This window comes from Chroicocephalus ridibundus, chromosome 14, assembly GCF_963924245.1.
Source record: "Chroicocephalus ridibundus chromosome 14, bChrRid1.1, whole genome shotgun sequence".
NCBI classification, from domain to species: Eukaryota; Metazoa; Chordata; class Aves; order Charadriiformes; family Laridae; genus Chroicocephalus; species Chroicocephalus ridibundus.
The window spans coordinates 6,762,703-6,786,060 of NC_086297.1; the positions used below are offsets into that span (position 1 = coordinate 6,762,703).

Consider the following 23,358-nt stretch of genomic DNA (forward strand, 5'->3'; position numbering starts at 1 on the left):
CTTACTCAAATTACGGCAGTGTTATCTGTGGATTACTGCTGTGTTTAATAGCAACATTTTGCTATTGCCTAAAATTTTAATGTGTGCTTAGCCTCTGATCTGTGACAAGTCTATCATTGTGGATAATTCTTTGAAGATATATGATGAAAAGCGATTAGTGATCACATTTAGATTATTGACTTAATTTCCAAAATGGAATGCCTAGCCTTTTGGGGTTTTCTTTGTTTTAATACTCAGTAATATAGTTTGATGGGCCACACAATGGTACATGGTTTTTTTACTCTTTGATGTAGACTAGTTACCAAAAGAATTAAAGGAAAGAAAGTGTTGACGTCCTTATGTGGTAAAGATATAAATATGTAGTTTGCTAAATGTCAGTCATGCCAAAGTGTTTACTCATGTCAAATTCACTGAAAAGTTTTGCAATGGTAGTAATTAAATACCACCCAAAGGAGAAAATTTGTTCTTTTACTATGAGCTATTTCTCAGATAGGGGAGAGGGAAGGGTATAGATCTCCTTTCAACTCAAATCCAATCCACTGTTATCCCTACAGACTGTTAGAATAAATCTTGCCCTATGACTGCTAGGATAAATATTGAGAATTACTGGATTTTCTTTGAAGAAAAGCGTATTTTAAGAAAGCATGAACCCCAAAATTGATTATTTTTGTTTGAATACTGTTCTGGTTTTTGGGGAGTAAACAGACCTTAATTGCTTCCTTAATATGAGAGGTTGTTGTTTTGTTTGCTATCCTGACATCTCACACACACTCAGGCTGCTTTCTAATGGCAGAAAATAATGAAAATAAATGGTGAGTGTTTGTAAAGTAAATATTATCCCCGTTGGGTGAACCTGCTGGTGGCATAGAACCATATCTAACCAGCTGAGCTGTGCAGCAGTAGTATAAGTCCAGTGCCACTTTATTCATATCTACCTTGCGTTGCAGTTGTGGAAATCACAGTTAAAGAAATCCCTACTGAAAAGAAATTTTGTGATACAGATGGGTCACAAAAACACGTGTGTTTGTTCTGGAACCATATGCAGTGCATATTTGAAGTCATCAGAATAATTCCTATCAGTTTCCATGTTTTAGAACATGCCTAGTGTAAGCTGCTATGAGAGAACCATTTATCAAAACATGTTCTGCAGAGTGCTGCGTCAGTCTTGTTAAATCTTATTAATCTTTACTCATACAGGAAAACTCATTGAGTTACATGGACTGCTTGCCTTACTAAGAGTTATAGACTCAAGCTCCTTATGTATGATGATGTACCAATAAGAAGACCATAAACATGCGTGAATTTGAGAACCAGGAGGTGAAGGCAGGCCATGGTCAAACATGGCACAATGGAGACATAGACAGAAAGGATTTGGCCTAAGGTCTGAAGGCCAGTAGAATAGTTTGAAGCAGGTGCAGTCATGGTTAAACTGTTTGTTCTCCAGCTACATAATGGAGTCTCTCAAGTTCTTGAATGCAGCTGATGATCTGCATTTTGTACTGTTTCTAGCATATGACCTCTACAACTTTTTGGTGCTGCAAAAAGTACAAAAAATAAATAAGAGCAGTCTTATCAACATATTGCTGCACGAAGTTTTGGTGGGGAAAAAACAAACAGATGCCACATACGCAGTACCATAAGGATTTAAGAAAACACATGATTCCTTTTAGGTATGTGGCTGGATAAACTCCAACCATGTGTGGAAGGGTGGGGATCCGTCTAACTAACGTTAAATAAGTTGGCATCTGAGCTTAATTTCCTGTATGACTGAAAAACATGAGTGAAAACCTGGCATTGTAGCATGTCAGTTGTTGTAAACCTGGCCTGGTATGAAGTTGAAAGCTGGGTAAAGGACCCTGGTGTAAGATCCTTTCCATGCATCCAGTTTTGTCATCCAGTTTTGACCCTAAGCATCTGTCTAACAGGGCTCCAAATCAAGTTTACAGAGTCAGTATATTGATCATTGCATAACTGTATGGTCACCCAGCCAGATATAGTGGAACTTTGATTTGTGTGCGTTATTCATCAGCCCTCACTGGGTTTCCCTGGTGGTTAGCATATAGTTTCACAAACAGCTAAGGCAGGCATTTATATGAAGGGGAGAACTAAAATGTGCAGAATTCAGTCCATTTCTCCTGGTACTACTGTGACAATCTTAATGTCTATGAGACTAATGTCAAACTGTCTTAATTTTTTTTTGGACACAAACAAAATTTTGTTTGCTTTAGATTAATTTCAGTATTCTGAATATTTTTTAAATCTGCTTATGTCCTGACTAGTTTGCCTAACATTTTGGAGGTTATTTCAAGTGGACTTAAGAGTTTATAGAGTAGCTGAGATGTTACGCATAAAATTCAGTGTGTTCCAGTGGAAAGATCAAAGGACTGGAAGTAACTTACAGCCTATAGAGTCTGACCTCTCCCATCAGCATTGTCACTGACTTCTGCATACCTTTCCACCCATTCCTTATCTACTTGTGCTCCTCACCACTCAGGTCTAATCCTGCAGCCATAGAGCCAGGTTAGTTTGGTACTGTGTACTGTAGCTAGTATGACCTGCTGGGAGACAGAGCAGTCTATATCTGCTTGAATATATGTGCCATGCGTGACTTCAGGCAAATCACAGTAAAGGAAGTGACAAGTCAGTTGTCATCAGAATGCGGTTGAAACTTTCCTTTCAGGATGGCAGGTGCTTTGAAGGAGGCAGTCTGGTTGGCCATGCCTTTTTCATCTGTACCTGCAGCCCTTTCTGCATACACAAATCGAAGTCTTAAGTGGCAAAGGTTGAAATACAGGGAAAGAGGCGGGTATAGGACATGATTTTTGTTAGATGCTGTGTTGATGGAATAGATCTGTAGGTCTGCATATCCCACTGTTCTCTGTTCCCGTCTACAGTGCTCAGCATATGTAGATGACTCAATAGGCATTTATTTGTGGATATTCAGGTTATGGGATATCTGTGTCTCCAGGGTATGTAATGTGTTCTTCAGGCAGCTGCACAGGAATGAATTTGCCAGTTACCCTGAATCGTTCTTTGAAGCATTCGCTGATGGAAATTGAATACAATAGCAATCTTAACTGAAAGAAATAAAGCTTATCTGAATTGGCCTGAATTCAAGGACGTTTCCCCCTATTTCTGATATTCCGAAAGCTTCTGCCCTGGGGCTCTTGGTCATACTGCTGTTGGAGTATATTACTTTGTACTATTGCACTGTGGTGGTCTTTTTAAAGTTGCATATCCATACATATCAATAGATGGACAACTGTTTAGCATTTTACATAAATTAAATGATAGAGGCAATGGGCGTTATTGATGGACATGTTTTTCTGTACTGCTGTCATATTCAGTAGTTCACACAATAGCTGGTAGGCAGCTAGTCTTTATGGCTAAGCTGGAATGAGCCTGTCTGCAGCTTGTCTTCAGAAGTTCTGTGCCACAGAGTGTGCAGGAGGCAGGGCTGTCACAACTCCTAAGATTTCTTTTATTTTTTTCAGTCAATGTCTTGGCCAAAGATAGAACGTTGAACAATAAAAAAGGTTAGAAGAGAAGTAGACCTTTAGAAGTCTTTAGAATAGAGGTAAATCTAAATAAAATATGGAAGAAAACTGGGTAACAGGTGCAGTGCTCTCTGGTTTTCAAAGGACACTGGAAACTACCAGGTGTCTCTGCTTTAGATATGCCAGGCTGATAAGGAGGGAAACATATACATTTAAAATCTACAACTTCATTTTCCAGTCCTGAGTTGGTTTTGCCCTCATGAAAAATAAATTCTTTCCTCTTGCAGAAGGCAACAGTTAAAGTCTGTCTGAAACTTCTGTGCATTTTGACTTGGAAGAAACAGGATCACACAGATGAAAAGAAGGAAAACTAGGAAATCCCTGATGAAATCTTTGCAGTGACATATTTCTCCATACAGTTCCCTTGAACTAAATACATTTTTTTAAATTCTTACCTTTGGTGGATTTGTTATATTTCTTTTATCTGTTGTGCAAAGTCTCATATCTCAAAGACAAGGAGAGGAAGCTATGAACAACAGATACCCAAGTGAAAGTGTGAGGTTTTTTCTACCTAGGATTTTTGCATCAATAATTTAGAAAGTGATTAAAATTCTAGATCAGCAAAATGAAGCACGTACAGGCATCACAACTGGTGTGAAATATCTTCCATCTTAACTTCAAGACTAAACAAGAGCGGGGAAAGCAGCACATCACTGCTTTTGACTAATGGCTAAAGTGTCTGAGAAGGATGAATAGAGGACACCTTTGCAAGGACCAAGAAGCCAAGAAGTTTAGTAGGGTTCAGAAGGATAAGCTGCTCTCTACAGTCACCCAGAGTAGAGAGAGCTGCATCATTTCTAGCCAAGAAAATTGTTGGTTGGTTGATAGGAATAACAGAATAGCATCAGAGTGCCAGAATAACAGTGCTGTCTCAGGAATCAGTCCAGAGAGGGGGAAGGGTATGACTTCTTCCAGGATCAGTGGATAAACATAACTATAGACAGATGGATGATAGAAGTAATCTCTCAGGGATATTCCACAGAACTGCAGGGAAGCAAAAATGGTAGTGGGAGGCATGGAGAGTGATTTGAGTGATTTGTCTGTTGTCAAGACTAAGAGCATGAGAAAGTATTAAAAAAAAAAAAAAAAAGTTCTTCCCTATCTTCACCTGACAAGTGGGATAAACAAACAATGGTTCTAAATAAGTACATTTTTTAGGGGTTTCTCTTGAAAATAGTCCAAAATAAACCAGTAAAAGCTCTACATTCAGGTATTTATATGGCTGTCATCACTGTAATATCTAAACAGTAATTAATGAATTGGAATGTCGATAGAGTACAACATGGCTGGCCACTGAGATGAATAAGACATGTTCTTTTCTTATCTGTCTTGTCTTATCCTGGAAGCTGATCTAACTACAATGATTTTTCCCTCTTGCTGCTCCACAGTTCCTCCTCTGCGGTTCAACTTTTCCACAATTATTTCCCATCTCTGATTTTAGAAATCTGGAAAAAATCTGCTTTTCTTCACTTTTTCCAGGTTTGGATAAACTTTCACTTTAATATTGGTGGTTACTTAGGGTAATTGTAGTGGTAGGATGGTGGTAGTGAAATATATATACTCTGTTTTATTAACAGGGGTTGACTTTTCATCATTTGGGTTACAGGGACGTAAGTGGATTGAGGTGTCAAGAAGCCTACTTCGTTTTCTTCTCTACTCTCCTAGACTGTCTCTTGTATTGTAAATTAAATTTATGCAAAGTAAGTTAATGCTGGTGATGCACAACATTCATGTTTGTCTCATGGCCAGTTTAATACTAATGGGATTCTGAGCTATGCACTTTGTTTTATTAAATTATTTGGGGTTTATTAATGACGTAATGAGTAAGTATAAAGGCATTTTGCAACCTTGGATAGTTTTTTATGATGCAGGGCCAGAGTCTCTGCTTACTTTTTGGGGACTCTAAAGAATCATTTCTTGTTGGGAGTTGCTCTAACTTGCCCCAACTATCTCAGAAGCAAATATCTTTTAGTCTTTTTTCTTGCCTGCAGTAATATACAGTTATTTTCCACATTTTCCCCAGGAATGTGAGGGAAACGTATATAAAAATCCTGTATTGTTAATGTGGACCTTGGATTTTTTGATAGCCCGTGGCATCTCATTGTTTAGTAGCACACAGAAACAAATCGTTGATCCTAACTGTTTTTTGCAGTTTAAAGGGAATTTAATGAGTTCGTTGCAATTTAAGATTCTTCTATACTTGCCATGTATAGTAATGGGAATACGCATTAACTGTGCTCTTTTGAAAATCTGCATGATGTAGAAACATTATTTTGAGCTAATCAAGATCTGCTTTCATCTGAAACAATACTTTATGTTGAAAAATACATCACAATCTTGTTAACACCACTGAAAGTACTGCTACATACTGGAAGAAAGGCTGTCACCAATTCAGAAAAATTGGCTACAAAGTCCCCCCCCCTCGCCATTCTGTTAAGAAATGTCTACTAACCAAGAACCAGCTATTGCTAAGAAACTGGTAAACTGCACTGGTGATGGTGAAGAGCGGTTGCAATAAAGCCACATTATGATGGCTTCAATTTTCTGGCATGATGCCACTGCCTGAAATGGATCCATATCTTGGCTTATCCTCTGACATTAGATTTCTTCTTGATGCTAGCAAAGCTGTTATTATATGGCCAGAAAAACGTTTTTTGACTTTGTGATCTCAGAAAGTGCCAGGACATAAGGTTTAAGTGCTGAGGATTTAGGTAGTCCAGTGAGCTGTGAGATGATCTGGATTAGTGCCCTGACCGGTCAACCCCAGGATGACTAGAAATCTACGTCTCAGAATCCAATTCAGTAAAATCAAAATAATTTTGCCTCCCCTTTGCCATTAGCTTTTGAATGACTGTGGTGTTTGTTGTGATTGGTTTTGTTTATATATAGCTATGTTAGCCAGGAGAAAGTGACTCTTCCTGTCTCAGGAACGTGCTTCATTTTGTGTTGACTGAAGTTAGAGTAATATATGTACAAGACCTACAGATTGCCATTCATAGCTCTGCTGAGTTTTCAAGGGAGATTGAAGGCAGCCTTCTTTCTTCTTTTCCAGGTATGTCCCTTTGTTAAGATTGTGGAAAATGTTCCCAATAGTATTGCTTAAGCATTATGAATTCTCTGCATATGATGTAAGCTCTTTAGAATGTTTCCATAGCACGTTCAGGACCGCAAGTTTTTGCGTGCTGTAGAATTCTGTGGGATTTGAGGCTGCTGTGTATTTTGTAGGATCAAGCACCTAATATTAGTGCCGTGCCATTAGTCTTGAGGTTAATTGGAAGACCTTTATTTTTTCCCCTTGAGTTTGCCTAAGCAGTGATGAATACTTAAATTCTGGCACTGTTACCTCATGGGAAGACTGCTGAGAAATAATTTCTCTTTCCTGGAGCCAAAGATTTGGGAAAAGAGAAAAAGATCTGCCTGTGGTGGCTAACACTCCCTGACTATACTATTATTGATTGGTAGCTTTCTGTTCAGAGAGTACAGAGAGCAACGAGGTTCAGAAACCCGATGACACATCAATATCATATATGCTTCTGAGGAAGGAACTTAGTGGTTTCCTTTTAAAGGAAGCCCTATTAATTTAGCATTAAAAATGTATTGAACTTTAAAGGCTCAAGGATATTGAGGCCATTTCTTTGAAGTTGCTGTGTGTCCCCAAACTGCATTGAAATTAATGGGAACGGAGGGCATGCAGTGCAAAGTTAATATCACAAGATATCTTGCTTCTTCTTACTGCATTATTTTATAGAGCTCTTCACACTTTATAACTAGACATGATTAAACAACCTTTGGGGAGAACTACCCCATCTGACACAACACAGAGTAGGCAATAGTGTATGCTGACACTCCTATCAAAGACTCTGGAAAACACTGAAGCAGCCAAATTGTATTAATGTGGTTTAGGACCCATGAAATCCTAAGCATGCCATCAATGACTGAGATGAAGGGTGCAGAGTTTCTGGCATTACCCTTTGAATTTCCCACAGTGCTTGCAATCAGTATTATGTTCTAATTGCTGCAATATAGCTATGTATTTTTCTCTTGCATTAATTTAATTGCTTTGATTTCTTGCAGTAGTTCAGCTTTGATGCAATTTCAACTCTTGTGCCAGAGAAGTAAAAGAACTGTACTTCATTCAAAAGTAACATGAATCACATACATATGTTTGGGGTCTGAGGAAACAGAGGCTCGCATCCCTAGGTGATAGTAATTTGTAGGTAGAACCTTCAGCATTCTTTCATATCAAAGCTGCTCAGCTTTCCCACACAGCATAGAGAGCTATATAGAAGTTCCCTGTCTCTGAGTTGTTTCAGGAATTAAATTTTGCCAAAGAAGAAATTATGAAAAAAGCATTATTTTAAAAATTTAAGCAAATAACATTAGGTGTAACACTGCCTTGCTATTTCAGCTATGTTCCAGCCAAAAACTACTTGGAGAGGGTGAACATAGTATCTTTTACATTATGTGATCTAACTCTTGCACACGTGTTATTCACATTAAAAGGAAAGCAGATTTATAGGGATGTTTGATATTCTATAAATTGAGTTAGGAACAATATGCAGAGTTTCATCTTAAATTGGGTGCAGTGACATAAAATAACTCACCCTGCAGAGCAGTCCATCATTTATATTGGTGTACTGATATGCTCTGGGAAGAGTAAGTCAAAGTGGTTTTAACTTTTTCTGAGTAAAGTCTTTAGATACAACCCATGGTTTTGTTCATTTATATTAGAACTTAAGTAACAGTTGCATGATTGGGCATGTATGCTCTATGGAAAAGTGCTTATTAGAAGTTGGGACCCACCACCCAAAACCATATTTATACAGCTTCCTTTAACAGCATGATATAGCATGTAGTTACCTAACATGTTAATCTCATGTTCTTTATAAACATTATTGGGAATGATTCCTGCTTACACATTTAAACTGTTTTGATAGTATTCAGAGGTTAGAAAGCAAGGAAGTTGTTAACTATTTGTATTTCTACAGCTGAGTGAAGCACAACCTATAAGCACCTAAATAAGCACAGTTTCATGGGATCCCTTCTACTAAATCTTGCTCTTTCCTTTCTTGAACAATGGGATGATAACTGGTACTACAAGCCTGTTTTTACAGATAGATAAATGAAAGTGCACAGTCACCTGCAAGATTAATAACAGAGGAAGTCCTGCCTGCCAGTTATGTACAGTGGTCTTTAAATTGACTTTGCTCCTTTCCTTGCCTTTAAGATTTTGTCCTGGTTTGGGGTGGAGCAAAGCCAATTCTTTAGTGAAAACCTTCACAAATATATTTGACTGGAAGGGATGAGAACAATACCTGCACAAGATGCATCCCTCTGCTGCCCAGAGCTGAGCCTTATACATAGTTCTTACTTCCTGCAAACTGAGCTATTGCTAGATACTACCAAAGTCTTGCAGAGTTCTGGTGAGAGTGCTGTAAGTAGAATGTGTGTCCTAATGTGGGTTTAAGTACTTGTAAACATCTTAGTTTATGGTTCTTCAAGCAGCATTTAGTGACTCTGGACACTCAATGGCTGTCATCAAAAGCCAACTACACAGGGACAGTAGATGCAGCTAGCTGTTAGCTATCTTGTAATGTTACGTCACATTGTTTGTCGCTACTACCAGCCTAAGTGTGAGTCTGCTTGTATGAAATCTCACTCTTTGGCCTAGGTTTTTTAATTGGAATCTTATCAGGAAACAAAGTAGAATAAATAGAAAATACACAGAATAATCAAGTCTCTGTGCCATAGCAGAGTTCCAATGATAGTGCCTTACTTTTGCCCTCAGACACAATAAAAACAGGTCATGTCTGTTCTGCTTGTGTTGAATACTGTTTGGAATTCAGAGCAGCAGTGAGAGTTTTTACACATGGGGATGGTGGAAGAAGGATTTACGGAATTGGAAAGTATTAACTTAATGAAAGAGCATTTGCATGTTTTCTGAGCAAAATGTTACAAAAAAAAAAAATCTGGCATAGTTGATGAAAGCATTTTATTTATTGATCCCTTTATAATCCTTTGTTTTCTTTTTCCTCCCTTGTCGTATGGTGATGCATACAATGTAGGCTGTAATATTCATAAGCAGGCTAACCTTCCTTGTCCTGTAACCATTTATAAATGATGCTTTATATAGTGCCTGAAGTGTGTGTTGTTAGGTTCTTTTTATATAAAAAGGCTTTATAAAAACATCTTAAATAATAGCTACAATTACGTACAGACTTGTTTTAAACAAACTGAACATTAATTATGGAGGGCTGGATCTTCAGCTAATTGCATCTGCTTAGTTCCCCAGCTGTCAGGTTCACTTCATACATGTGTATTCCATTTGCTTTAAGAGGCATTTGTTGGTGTGAGCCAAAAGCTGGTACTTGTATGACTGAAGATGTTGAATGTCATTTTTTAGATTGAATAAGTCTGTGTTCCCTCTAAAGTTTAGGCAACCCATCCTTGGGTTTAACAGTGTGCAAAATATCCATATAAAATATAGTAATTAAAACTATTTAAAATAATTACAAAGTATGAATGTTACCTAAGATTCTGGAAATGGAATTTAGCAAAAAAGATTAAACTTTTTCTTAATTTTTTTTTTTTTAAACCATCCTGCACTGTTCTCTCTAGGGCTAACTTTCTGTTAGAACCCATGATCTTCTGAAACACTACAGCAAAATTCCTCTAATTTTAACTTCTGCAATCAGGCACAGCCATCTCGGATTACTTGTCAATGACTGAAGAAGATACCTTGAGAGTGATGAAGCTACTCGGAGTCAACTATGGAACTCAATGGAAAGTCAAATAGCATCACATAGCTAAGCAATAGCTTCTGCTAGCTTGGAGAGAAACAGGATGAGGCCTATAAAGTGAACAGTCTGTGGGACACAAAGGGTGGATATCAGTGAAGATCACACCAGCATCTAATACTTCATAAATATATTTTCCATTTTCAGTGTTCACCATTGTAATAGTACATTTGAGGATTTATTTTTCTTGTAGTAAGCACTATGCCACTTTTCTGTGAACTTCCTATGAAAGTATTTGCAATGAATTAATGCTTTGCACTAAGTTCATTATGAAACTATATGGCTCATAGTTGTGGCTGTTTTGTTGGTTTTTTTTACTGTCATAACTCTGCAGAAGAGGTAACAGTGATAAAAATGTTATCATGTATTTAATGGCAGGGCTATACTAGCCAGGTTATCACAAGCAAGACCCTTAGGATGTAAGATGAGTAGGGATAAGCATGCACAGTGATTAATACAGTAATCAGAAGAACTCAGATCAATAAAATTTGGATGAAAAAAGATTTTCTTTACTAACTGCTGTGACCCTGATTCTCTACAGTCTAGCATTTTCCATCTGTGTGAAATGCCAGTAAAGTGAATGGAGAGTTCTGCTCAGGCAGGATTCTACCCTTGGCTTATGCTCAGATGTGAATGACAAACGATGGCATCAGATGCAAGCCTTTTTATCTTTTATTTAAGTATAGAAAGTAAATAAGTAATTGTAGAATGACTTGTTTGTATCTTGCAAATAAGCATATTTACTGAGGGGTATTTTGTATTAATTACAGCATTTTATATTATGTCAGCATTAGCATTCCGATAAGATGAAGACCTCTTTGTGCTGCAAGTTATATGCAGATATTTGAGCATCTGCATCATGGTACCTGGTATCGGATAAAATGTTATCTGATGATTTTAAAATAGTTTTACTGACTGAGCAACAACTCTTTGAAACATAAGCCTACTCATTTTAACCTCTAAGATAGATATAGTTAACAGATGACTTTATGGGGCATTAGCATCTTTTGCTAGTTCCATTTACTGTACATTTTTATGATCCTGTGCAATGCTGTTTCCCTGTACATGGAAATCACTAGGAAACAAAAATGCACATCTTGCTGTACTTAGCCTGTAATTTTATGCTCCGCAATAAGACATAGCTACAATAATCTGACAAAATGAAAGCAACATGTGTCATATCAGCTCCAAATAAATATCCTGTCTCCTCTACAGCAGCTGTATTGAAAGAGATCTGACATAATGGTGTTTTATCAGCAGAGGCACTAATCTCAGATACTAGTGATTTCAGTACTGAGAGAGAGAATGCTGTAGCAAATGGAGGTCATTCAATATCCTCTAGCACTTTGGACAAACGTGGCAGTTTGGACTGTCCTTACTAATAGCAGAATACAGTGCTGATGCTCATATTGCTGTTGCAGAGCTACTTGTGCCGGTAATATGCTCGTAACGGCAAAGTTTCTGTTCATACGGGCCTGTTTATTTTGGTGCCTTGCAGAAGCAAGAGTATTTCTTGGAAGTTAAAGGCATACTCTAATTACTAGTGGTAAAAGCAGACATACCAGAAATTAATTAATTTTTTTAGCTATTCAACCCTCTTCAGGAATACAGAATTGCTTTCTAGATGTTTTGCCTCCTCAGTACCTTATGTGACAGGTCACGCCAAAGAAAGGAGCTGCCATGGAGAATCTGCAGTGCTCTGGTAGGAACACAGGAGTATCGGAATCCCCAAAGCAAGTATGCATGCCTCTCTTTATGGTCCTCAAGTGGGAGAATTGCAATGAGAGGTACAACAGTTTTACTTTAACTGAAATAACAAGGATGCTGAGAGAATTTTGCTATTTTCAGTGTCATGAGGTGGCACATATGAAGAATCCTTTTCCTTGGCAACAATTCCTGAGCCATAAGGTTGGACCTGTTTACCCAGGAACAGTGCCATTTTGTCAGATGGGCATTGATACACCAATTGCAGAGACCCTGTGTTGTGTGTGCATCAGGTGTAAGTGTCCCAGATAGGATTCTCAGCAAGGATTGTCCATATGTCTGTTCATTCTAATTTTATATCCCCTTGTTCCATTATTAATCCAGGTATGGGTCTGATTATGTTTCAAAAATAGAGAACAGCTTTTTTCTCCTTTAATAAGACCCCTTGCCCACTTATGTAAACAGAATGGAGTAATGGTTTAGGAAAACTTTTTTGGAGGACAAACTTTCTTCCCTGGCCTTACCAGACGCCCTCCTTTTGCATTCAGAGAAATGAGAGCTTTATAAATCTTTTTCCTTTCTAAGCAAAGTCCCTGTAGGATCCATCAGAGTAAATCTTTGGCACCAAGCTAGATTTCGTATGTACAGTAGAGTGGAAATCTGTGTTCAGTCACTCTCTGCACTACTTTGCAGAATGTTTTGTCTGAACTGGTATAAAACATTGAAGTTTCAGGGTTCAAGAAAGAGCATGGCACTGGGGATTGTCTCCCTAGTCTAGATGATTGTCTCACAACAACCACCAGCCTTTCCTCTTGATTTCCTCAGGGCCCTCAGTTTTCTGTAAATCAGCAGGACTCCCAGCATTGCTCTTGCCCTGTCTGAGATATTTTATATGGCTATGGTACAACATCTTATTTTACGTATTGTACTCCTTTTTATGTGTTTTGTTTTCATGTGTATTGAAGAGCTAATGATCTGGTATCTGTGGAATGTGCAGAGTGATGACAGGTCATACTCTTCTGTGATAGCTGAAGGAATTGCACAGGCATCCAATTATTTAGTACAAAGCTTTGATAATCTAATTTTCTTGCTCATCTCATGCAGTCTGTTCCATCCTAATGCAGCAGATTTGAAAAACTATAACAAAAATCTTAGTTTTCCTGATACTCCTTTTGGAATTAGCCTTACTAAGTGTTTGGGCAACACACTGAAGCAGAGCCGCGGAGCTGGCCTCTATTGGTTTTGATTTAAACTGTGAATAATGGATTATATTTTTCTTCATTGTATTTTTCTTCTGGACCTGGCATGTATCATTTAGATTGTCCACAGAATGGGAAAAAGCAATACATTTTTCATCTGTATATTCTATGAATGCTGACAGTAAGCAGTTGCATTTGAAAGCACCCAACCTTGCTGAAGTCTTAATTGCCTCTATCTACATACATACTTTTTTCACTCACTTTTAAAATGCAGCTGCCTCTGATTGGCTGAACCAGCTTTAGCTGTGTATATTACTACAAGATGCGCTTTAATACAATGTAATTTTCTGGGAAATTTTATGTAAAAGAATGATTGCTGTGCTTTGTTGGGATTGACTTACTAGTATCCTCTCCTATTGCTGAAGCATCCTGAAATCTTTAAGAACTTCTCTTACAGAGCATACAGACAAAAAAGCAACCTGCATAAACTAGTGTTGAGATCAAAAAAAATTTCTGTTCAGACTGGATGTGAATATTTTGCTGCTCAGATATTTTCATTGTGGACTGGGATTTGCCGTTTTCCAAATATTTGTATAGGGCAGTCCAGCACAACAAAGCCATACACAGTTTGAGTTCTCTAGGCAATGTTATAAAAGCTAAAATAATGACGATAATGTCATCTGCAAACTGTGGAATAGTCCTTTCAGTTTAACATGTCACTGTTCAATTAATGGAATGAGCATCATTGCTGCAAGGAGAAATCTCCATCTACACATGTGTGTCTGGATTTCTGGTAAAGCAGTGCTGATCCTTCTGTCAGTATGTTTAATTAGCTTCAGCTTTACTTTTGCTTCTGTAATTTACAGTCAGTTAAATCATAAATATTGTTTTGTTACTGATAGAAAGTATGTAGCAGTCCTCATCTTGTATCCTTTTTAGTCCGAATGTCACATCCTCTTTGTAATTTTTAATGACAACAACAATTTTTATTATATTGCTGGAACTTTTCCCAGGGTAATTGTTTCTTTTGTGTATAATATGTGAACTAGAAATGAAACTGCAGCAGAAAGCTGCTAAATCCAGCATCTTCTGTAGCTGTGTATTTATGTTAAAAAATTCTTGGCACTAGTGAAAGAGAGTTAAATTATCTTATAAAACCAAACCAACCCAAAATTTAAGTTAATGATACACAAGGTAGCAGAGCTTTCTGTAGCTCCGTGAAAGAGAGTTGCTCTAAATATGAAAATATCAAGCAAAATACAAGTGAAGGCAGAACATATTTGCATATCAGGCCTGATCTGCTATCTTATGGAAATCAACTGCACGTTTGTCTTGCTGTGTGTCTGTATGGCCTTTATAAGTATTTCCAATTAACAGAGATTTTACATTTTGACCACAAAATTTGCTCCAGTTCTGATTTCCTTGAAGACAAGGAGAAGTAATGACCTTATGAGTAGCAAACTGACTGATCAAGACCTTTCCGCTCTTGGCTTTTCAGGAATTTAGAGAAGTCATTTAAGCAACAGTCTCATCGAGGCAAACCGTATCCAAAGCTTAGACATTTACTGTTACAGCCTTCAGAACACTGGTCAAAGAAACCCTTCATTGTGTAACTGCACTGTACTGTCAAATGCAGCTGTAATAGAGCTGCATGTCACATACGCCTAACGAACGCAAGTGTCTTGCCTAGCAACCACGAAGATGACTGTGGTGGGGGATAAGTACTGGGTGCTACATTGCAGACAAAACTTAAATTAAATTAAAATTAAAAATAAAATAAAATAAATTTAAAAATTAAAAGCAGAAAAAACTTAAATTCCTGCCTCAGCATTATAGCATAAGCCAATATTTGGGAAGCTACAGAAGCTATATGTTTCTGTTCTGGTTTTGGAACTCAGAGCACATGGGATGAGAGGAGAAGCAGTTATAGACAAAGCTGTTGCCTGTGGTTGACTCTGTCACTTCTTCCCATTCAAAGTGAGAGATTATTGGAGAGCTTGGGAAAGGAAGGGGAGAAACTGCTTTTCAGTCCACCAACTTGGACTCAGATATTGACTACTGTATATTAGCACACTCTTTTTCTCCACATTTTTATCCCATACTGAATTTGTGGGCTATAGATCCTCATTTATAACTGAATTTTTAAGTTCAGTGATCAGTTCTTCAGAAGCTGAGTATGTTTTACTGTATGAGAAACAGGGTCAAAGTCCTATAAGGTACAAATGCTTAGCATAATTCAATAAATTGAATAAACATCACTTGGGAACTTGAGGAATGGCTTTTCTGTAGAAGATGATACCCTGTTTAGAGTTTCCAAAGTTCATGTAATTAAATATTTCCTATGCCTTGCCTTAATTTTATGGTTTCTTTGATTATTTCTTTCTAGCTCAACAAAATTCACCAAAAATCCATGAAGGCTGGTGGGCTTATAAGGAGGTGGTCCAGGGAAGCTTTGTTCCAGGTAAGCATAATTTTAAAATCTTAGTATTATTAAATATTTTTTCACTGGAATTAAGACAGCTGGGCTTGGGGGAGGATTTTTTGGTTTTGTTTTTTTTTATCCATTGCAAAGATTTGAAGCACACAAGTACTCAACATCACATTATAGTGAAGCGTGGAAAGTTTTTTGTCAATACATCGTCCAAAGAGCGTGGCTGTTTTCTGGGAAAGAAATCGCTTTGATGACATTCCTCTTTTCTCTCAGTAAAACTAACATGATGCTACTTTGTAAATGTGTGTGTCCTTTGTATAGAAAAGAGAAAGGGAGAACTGAAAAGCAGTATTATTAACTGGATGAATTTATTTACCTGATGCAGCACTTGGAAATAATCCCATTTCGACAAATTTAAGAGTATAGTAGGAAAGGAACCTAATTGAAACAGGAACCTAACATGCAAGTTTCAGTGATTTTTGCTTTGGAAGCAAGAAACAGTGAGTGAAAAAAGATGAAAACCTAACTTGACGTCAGTAAGATTTAGTAAATGGTAAATAACCAGCAGGCAGCTAAAAGGATCTAAATAAGCAACACCACCTGAATTTGATAAGTAAAAGTGAAATTCAGGCTAGCACTAGCCTGGCATTGGTCAGTATTGGTAGAACTCCTCCAAAACACATGTATTGGTTGTCCTAATGCTGTATGCTCCTTAAGTGTCATGTGGTCTGAGTAGGCCTTAGCTTGTCCTTTTTAGCTCTGGATCTCTCTAACACATTTCAGGATTCATGCTGCCTGAGGCACTAGTAGTTCTTAGACTGACAATTTTTTATTTTGTTTTTGAGCTACATTTGACACCTGATCTTTTTGTGTTCCCTTTCTGTAAATTATTTCATTGTTTCTTTCAAACAAAATTACTTTGTTGGGTCTTCCCTGTTCCATATGACTACATGTTTCCACTTAGGAAACTTTAGCAACCTCCGTTTTCTGTTCAGTTGTGGAGATGATTTTACAGTACATTGTTCATTCAGTATACACAGAAACATTCCGTGATTATTTTGTTCAGTATGTTTTCAGTGCAGTTGAGATGACTATGCATTAATTTATGTATATTAGCTACACATTATAAGGTAAAATAGTGCTTCAAGTTCTACAATGAATGCACCATGAAAATTGGCGCATGATCTTTATTTCCTCCAAGTACTAGAAAATATTACTTGCCCATTGTGTGATCTGTTCCTAACAATCTGTAGCTTTGATCTACCATCAGGTATTTTCACTGTTGTGAAAACAATTAAAATCTGACAGTCATATGAAGTATCCAAAATGCTGATCATCTTGATAGGAATACTAGTGAAAATGAGATGAACTATTTCAACCCACAAGTTTCTGGCACTGAAATTCTTGTGAAAAGCACACATGAAAAAAACATGATCTGCAAGCCTGAAGCTTAATTATATATTGATGTAGCATAAAGTAGCTTTTCGGATTTTCTTGAGATTGGTTTGGACTGTCAGAGATGCTGCAGCATATTGTTATGCATGTTTAGTTCCTAATGTTGATAGCGGGGGAAGAAACCTGGAGAACATAATCACCTGCTTTCAAGAAATTTCAGCCTTCCTGGTTTGCACGACCCAGGTAAATGCCCAGTAGAAGGTGAATGAAAAACATATTTGCTTAACGGACTTTCTAATTATTTCAGCTTAAAGTTATCAAGAAAAATAATTTAATTTTCAGCGTATAAAGAAACATAATGTGATCAGGTAATGCTTGTGGTATTCTAGTCTTAATACCATGAGAAATTTGGGCTTGGGAAAATCCTTAGATGATTAAGGAAAAAACAGTCATGACCCAAACTTTCAAGAAGGAATACCTTTTAGTCTAGTGGGGAGAGACACCTCCTTTCTGAGAGAACTTTGAATTACCCATACATGTTGAATATCGGACTAATCTAGCACACATCCTCAAAAATTGGTCCAGAAGGACATTTATGAACAGCTCACTGAAGCAGCAATGGAGAAAGCAAGGGTAACTTGGGGGCACCTTTCTTGCAGACTGTCATGTTTCTTTGAAATTCAACTCTGCGACCTGTAAGCCTCAGCAGAAGAGAGAAATCCCACGAATTTTTACAAAACAAACAACTAATTTTTTTCAGCAGCACCTAGATTTTGGAGTCTTTGAAAACCATATTTAAAGCATTTCAAGAATGCATTTTATGTTTATGATCTCAGACTAACACATCACGAAGGATATGTTAGTGCATATTAAGTTTATCCATAATGTTAGCAGTCACGTACCAGATCTTGCATGAGACGCTAATTAGCACCTGAGAGGTGATAGCTGCAAGGCAGTCTGAGGAGCTATAGCTGAAGTTGCTGACTGATGTGCACTGAAGCAAACAGCTATAGCCATCTGCTAAGACATTGCCTTCCCACAGCTGTTTGTCCTGTCCCAGGGCTGGAAGTTGCCACTCCCAAAGACATTAGAAAGCAATATTTGTGCAAGACTGTCACTGCAGTTCAAAACTGGCATCTAAGCTAATATGACTGGCATGAATACAGCTCTTTAGCTGCTTGGGGGAGCAACCACAAGTATGGGGATGACTAACTGGGGGTAACAGCATTGTAAAACACTCCAGGATGAGTTGCTAGAGTTTGTCTGTCACAGCTTTGGCTGTGTGAATACTTTTTGCCTACTTCAAAGCAAAGTCATTGTCTTTCTTTGAACTATCACTTCTTTCCTGTATAGTTGTGTAAGAATGCATTCAGGAGTGTATCACAATATGCCTAGGTTAGAATATGCCATTCATAAGTTTTTCTGCTTAATACTCTGTATTGAATGCATTTAAATCAAGTCCTAACGAATGCTCTGGATCCTGCACAAATTTGTCTTTGAACAGTTCATAAAAATTAAACCATACTTTACTACATTCCCCACATCCCAGACTCGTTATACTCTCAGATGGATTTTAGAAAAAATATTTTAAATCCCTTTCTAATGTAATACGAAAAACATTTTTTCCCCAGATTCTGGGATTCACAACTTAAATGATACGTTGTAAACCAGTGTCTTATAATCACTGATGTGTATCTCACAGGTAGGAGAGGATATAAGCAGAGATGAGGTGCAAGACCCATCACACTGTCTTTCCCAACTTCCCTTCTTGCACTCCTCAACAGAGCAGACAGCAGTAGCAACCGACAGGTTCTCTCACTACGATAACTGTGGTTCAGGTCTTTCTTAGTGCCAGGCCTTACAAGTGAGAGTACAGAGTTGTCAAGTGCAGGAAGGAAGGTGCATCAGTGGCTGGATTTGTGTGTATACTAGTGATTAAAAAAGCACTCTCCCATCTCACACTTTTTCTCAAAGCGAAAAATTGCTCTTATGATTTAAGTGATGGAGGCAAACAAAATAGAAAGTAAGTAGTACTTTAAAATGTTAATTGAATGCAAATTAGGTTCCAAATTAAACTTCAGGAAATATTCAAGGATGAAGAATGAATACTTTTCTTTATGCATGGTGATCTGCATAATAATCAAATAATCTATATTATTACATATTTTCACTATGTAGACTTTCTCTGGTGTGGAATATCAAAGTAGTTCATGATGGGTTAAAATACATTTAAATAACCTTTTTAAAATAACCTTTAGTTTGGCTGAGTTTTGCTGTGACTATGAATATTTTATGTCACTGAAGTAGATCAAGCATTTTCAGGGTGGCAAAGGCAATAATATTTCAAACTATTCTATACCCTTTTTTTTACTTTAAATAGATGCACATAACCTTTGATACTCATGTGTGTCTTATTGTATTGATTCTCTCTATACTGCTCCTGCTTATTTCATAGCATCATAAAAGTGGGCTTTTGGTAAGCATAAAGGTGGTTAAATCCAATTTATGATCATGGAATTCACTTGCCAAAACTCCACCCTGTTACTGAAACATTGAACTACATGTTAATACAAGGCCATAAGTGTTTCTCGCCCTGGGAAGACACTGTCTTTGTGACCCTTACTGAATTATACCAAGTCTAAAGTTATTTTACGAGGAGAAGGTGCTTATCTTAGCTCAGAGGAGGAAGTCCATCTCTACCAAATAACGAGTGAACTTTGCTGAAGGAGCAGATAATGTTCTTCTCCTTCCTTATAAAGGTTGTAAACAACTTTAGTTCCAGATGAAGATCTACATCCACCGTGACTCACAGTTGGCTACAGATCACCAAAGGCTGGCTGTTTCCCTGAGATCTCTGTTCATAGTTCCTTTGACAACTTATTTTACTATAAAAGGGAAAAGACTGCTAGAGATTGATAATGCTGCTCCTGCCTTTTGCAAGGCTCATATTGATGGGATTACGCCCTAACATAGACCAGCTGGCAAAACTACACTGACTCAAAAGGAACACAGGTGCAGTGTTTGTGAAGCACTGAGAAACTCCCTCCAAGCAGGAAATGCATGAATTTGGTAATGATTTACAAGGAAAAAGAGTCCTGAAACAACTGACAGTCTTGGTCATGAGTGCCAAAACCTGATTTTAAAATTCCTGCTATCGCCCTGTGCTTTTGTTATGGCCCATGCCAGCAGTGCAAGTGTCCCTAGTTTCTCCTGTGTGGGCTTTAAAATTTATTTTTATTACAGCTTTAAGATTTATTTTAAACTGTAAATTTCTGTATGTACCTGTCCAAAAATAACCTTTGACAGAACAGGTCACTGTAAGAACCGTAATCTCTTTGTCCATGCCTGAAACTCAGAGGTATGAAACTTCAAACCCAAACACATCTTAAACTTTCTGTAAAGCTCGTGTATTATGCCATCATCCAATCACATAGGGGTCTATTTCATACATTGAGATTGGGATCTCTTAGTTTGTCTGCCTAAATAATAGAAAACACAAACCTCTTGATTGCTACTCCTGCATTGCTCCCTTTTTGTACTAGCTATAAAATTTCTTCTAGTCTTATTTTGGGACTTCAGGAGGCTGCAGCATCACTCACCGTCTGGTGCATTTTGCTTGTCAGTGAAAACAGTGTTGCTGTCTGAGCTACAGTAGTGTTTTAAACAGTCTGCACACACTCTTCAAAATCATTCAGTCTGGTGCCAACTCTGAAGAATTAACCAGCCATATATAATTATTTATTGGAACAATAACAGCAGTTTTTCTTTTAGAAAGCAATATATTGGAACACTTCATTTCTTCAGGGTGATAGAGCGTAGATTCTGGAAATCATTCACTTATTGATTGGAACTTAGGTTAGTATGTATAATATTTCAGCTTTGGTTGTCAGTTAAAGGTAGCTTGAAGGAAATATATTTTGTACCAAATATTTTCTTGGTTTCTTACCTCCTTTGGTGATTCTGCAAAAACTGACTGTTTACAAATCATGTAACTGTAAAGGAAACTAGATTTTTCTGTATTTTTGCATGGAAGTTAAATATAATTAAAATGTAACCCCATTGTCTCACTTTTCAGCGAATTGTTGATACAATTCATTATTTTACAATAGCAAGGAACAGATGAGTTGACTGCTTTAAATTTGGAAGAAGAAAGGAACACTGTTGAGGGCAGACATTTTATGGCCTGAGTTCTAGCACAAATATGGCAACTCATCTTCATATGAATTGCAACCAAATTACAGCATTGAGTTTGAGACACACTCACATTAGTAGTAGTGCTGTACTTAATAAGACTATCAGAGTGAGTATGTAATTTTGAACCTTCCATAAAAATGTAAAGAGGCTGGCTAGAGAGTGACTCACACCTCAAAGTTTGATTTATCCCTGAAATTAAATATGAAAAAAAGTGAAATTTTGCATATTAGGATCTGGTTATGGTTCTACATAATACTGTACCGTCACAAGGAAGTACAATTCCATACTGCATTATAAAAAGCCGTGATACACTATGTTAGGCCTAGTCATATCAGTTTCCTTCCCCTACTTATGGCCTGTGTACTTTTAATGTTCCTGTGGTGGGTAGTCTAAGCTCACTGTTCAAAGAGAACCTCCTGTCTGTAGATGCCCTATGCTTGATAACAATAGGTAGAATATTTCTTAATCAGAAGGAAGTAGCTCCAGCTTTTTATTGCTTTCTCCATTAGTTCTGTTTAGCAATGAAAGAAGACTATAACAAAACTGCGAATCGATGCAGAGGAAGATGTACAGGACCACAGGACACTACACGGTGTGGTTCTCCAGGGCAGTCTGACTGTAGAAGGGCGTCCTGGCAGAAGGCCTCCAGGGAGTACACTTAGAAGAGAGCAGCTCTGCCTACCTGCAACACGGGCCTTCTCCCTTTCACAACACCTGGAGGCACCATGATCTGGCTCCCACAGCCCTTCCTTCTCACTTGACTAACAAACCCCAGGACTGGGGATTATCCTTTACAGGTGCTTTTGTTGCCAACATAGAACTCAAAAAGTTACTGCCTTCAGGTCCTTCCCACTCCTTTGAATACCCAGCTATGCAGTCCTTTTCACAAGAGCCTTTTGAAGAGAGTAAATTACTGTCTTACATATGGCCTGTAGCTGCAACCATTTTGCAAAGAGATCTCTGAATGCTGTTTTTCCCCCCCTAAGCTTCTTTCACTCCTTCAACAAAACAAATAAATAAATTTTAGAGGGCAAGCAATGTGAACTAACCACAGTAAAGAACTCTGAAAATCTAAGATTTTAAACCTTGCCAGACTTGTGGTTGCACCACAGTTCTTTGCTAAAGTGGTCTCATACCCCTTTTTCCCTTCACAGCCTAATTATCTTTCTTGGATGTGTTTTTTCCTCCTAAGTTATGATTAATATCCGTGGAAGAAAAACTGCATGTAACAGGTGTATCTCAGATTTTGCGTTATTATACTGACAGGACCAAATGATTCAAGTCGTCTTCCTGTCTATTTCTAGCCACAGTCAGGCACCGGAAAGGTCAAGCCTTTCCTTTGTAACAAATACTGCATTGGATAGCATGTTGTATCTGGCTGTGTAGCCAGCTGGCTAGTACCTCTCCTGCTGAACCTGCAGGTTCCTCCTGCGAAGACACAAGCAGTAACCCTCTTCTACTTCAGGAATGTTCTAATATGGAAGACCTTCAAGGCAGTGATCTGCAGATCCTTGACAATTATTGTACCGTATACTTTGCTGTTAAGTTAGATGCCAATTTTAGAGATAGCAGTACCGCAGTTACTTTTTTATGAAATTGAAAATCCTCTTTCCCACTACCCTGAAGTGGTCTCTGTTTACCTTGTAGTGACACTAGTATGGGTCATAAGAAGAAAGAACAATTAGCTAACACTAATTTTTTGAGACAGCTGTAATTGGTAGGGCTACCACAATCTGCATGGATGATGACTTCTAGCTGGGAGGAAGTTTAAGAGATGGTGGTTACCATTTGGGCATTTATATCCTCAAATTGGCAAACAGGGAGCAATATCCAGAACATCTGCTGTTGTACACACTGTGGAGCCTACAGTCATTACAGATTCTTGAAGACCTACAGTTACTGTTGGTTAAGTAACTGCTCTTTCTGCAAATGCAATGCAATTTATTTTTTTTAAATATTATTCCAGCCCACTTTGAATTTGTTAAAAGTGAAAAGCCAGAAAGCCCACCTCTGTGATCTTTCCAGGGTTCATCATTCCGTGATGAGCACATCCTCTTAAGCTTTTGCTTAAAAAGAGAAGG

The 23,358-nt window shown here is 37.8% G+C and overlaps 1 protein-coding gene across 4 annotated transcripts in view; it reads left to right on the forward strand.

The window, feature by feature from the left end:
- The window catches only part of CA10 (carbonic anhydrase 10), a 202,079-nt gene that overhangs the window by 23,859 nt on the left and 154,862 nt on the right, over positions 1-23,358 (forward strand). For all 4 annotated transcript variants that reach the window (XM_063352306.1, XM_063352303.1, XM_063352305.1 and 1 more), the window contains one exon: positions 15,644-15,718. In XM_063352306.1, the coding sequence (XP_063208376.1) occupies positions 15,644-15,718 (75 nt within the window). The remainder of the gene's footprint in view (positions 1-15,643; positions 15,719-23,358) is intronic.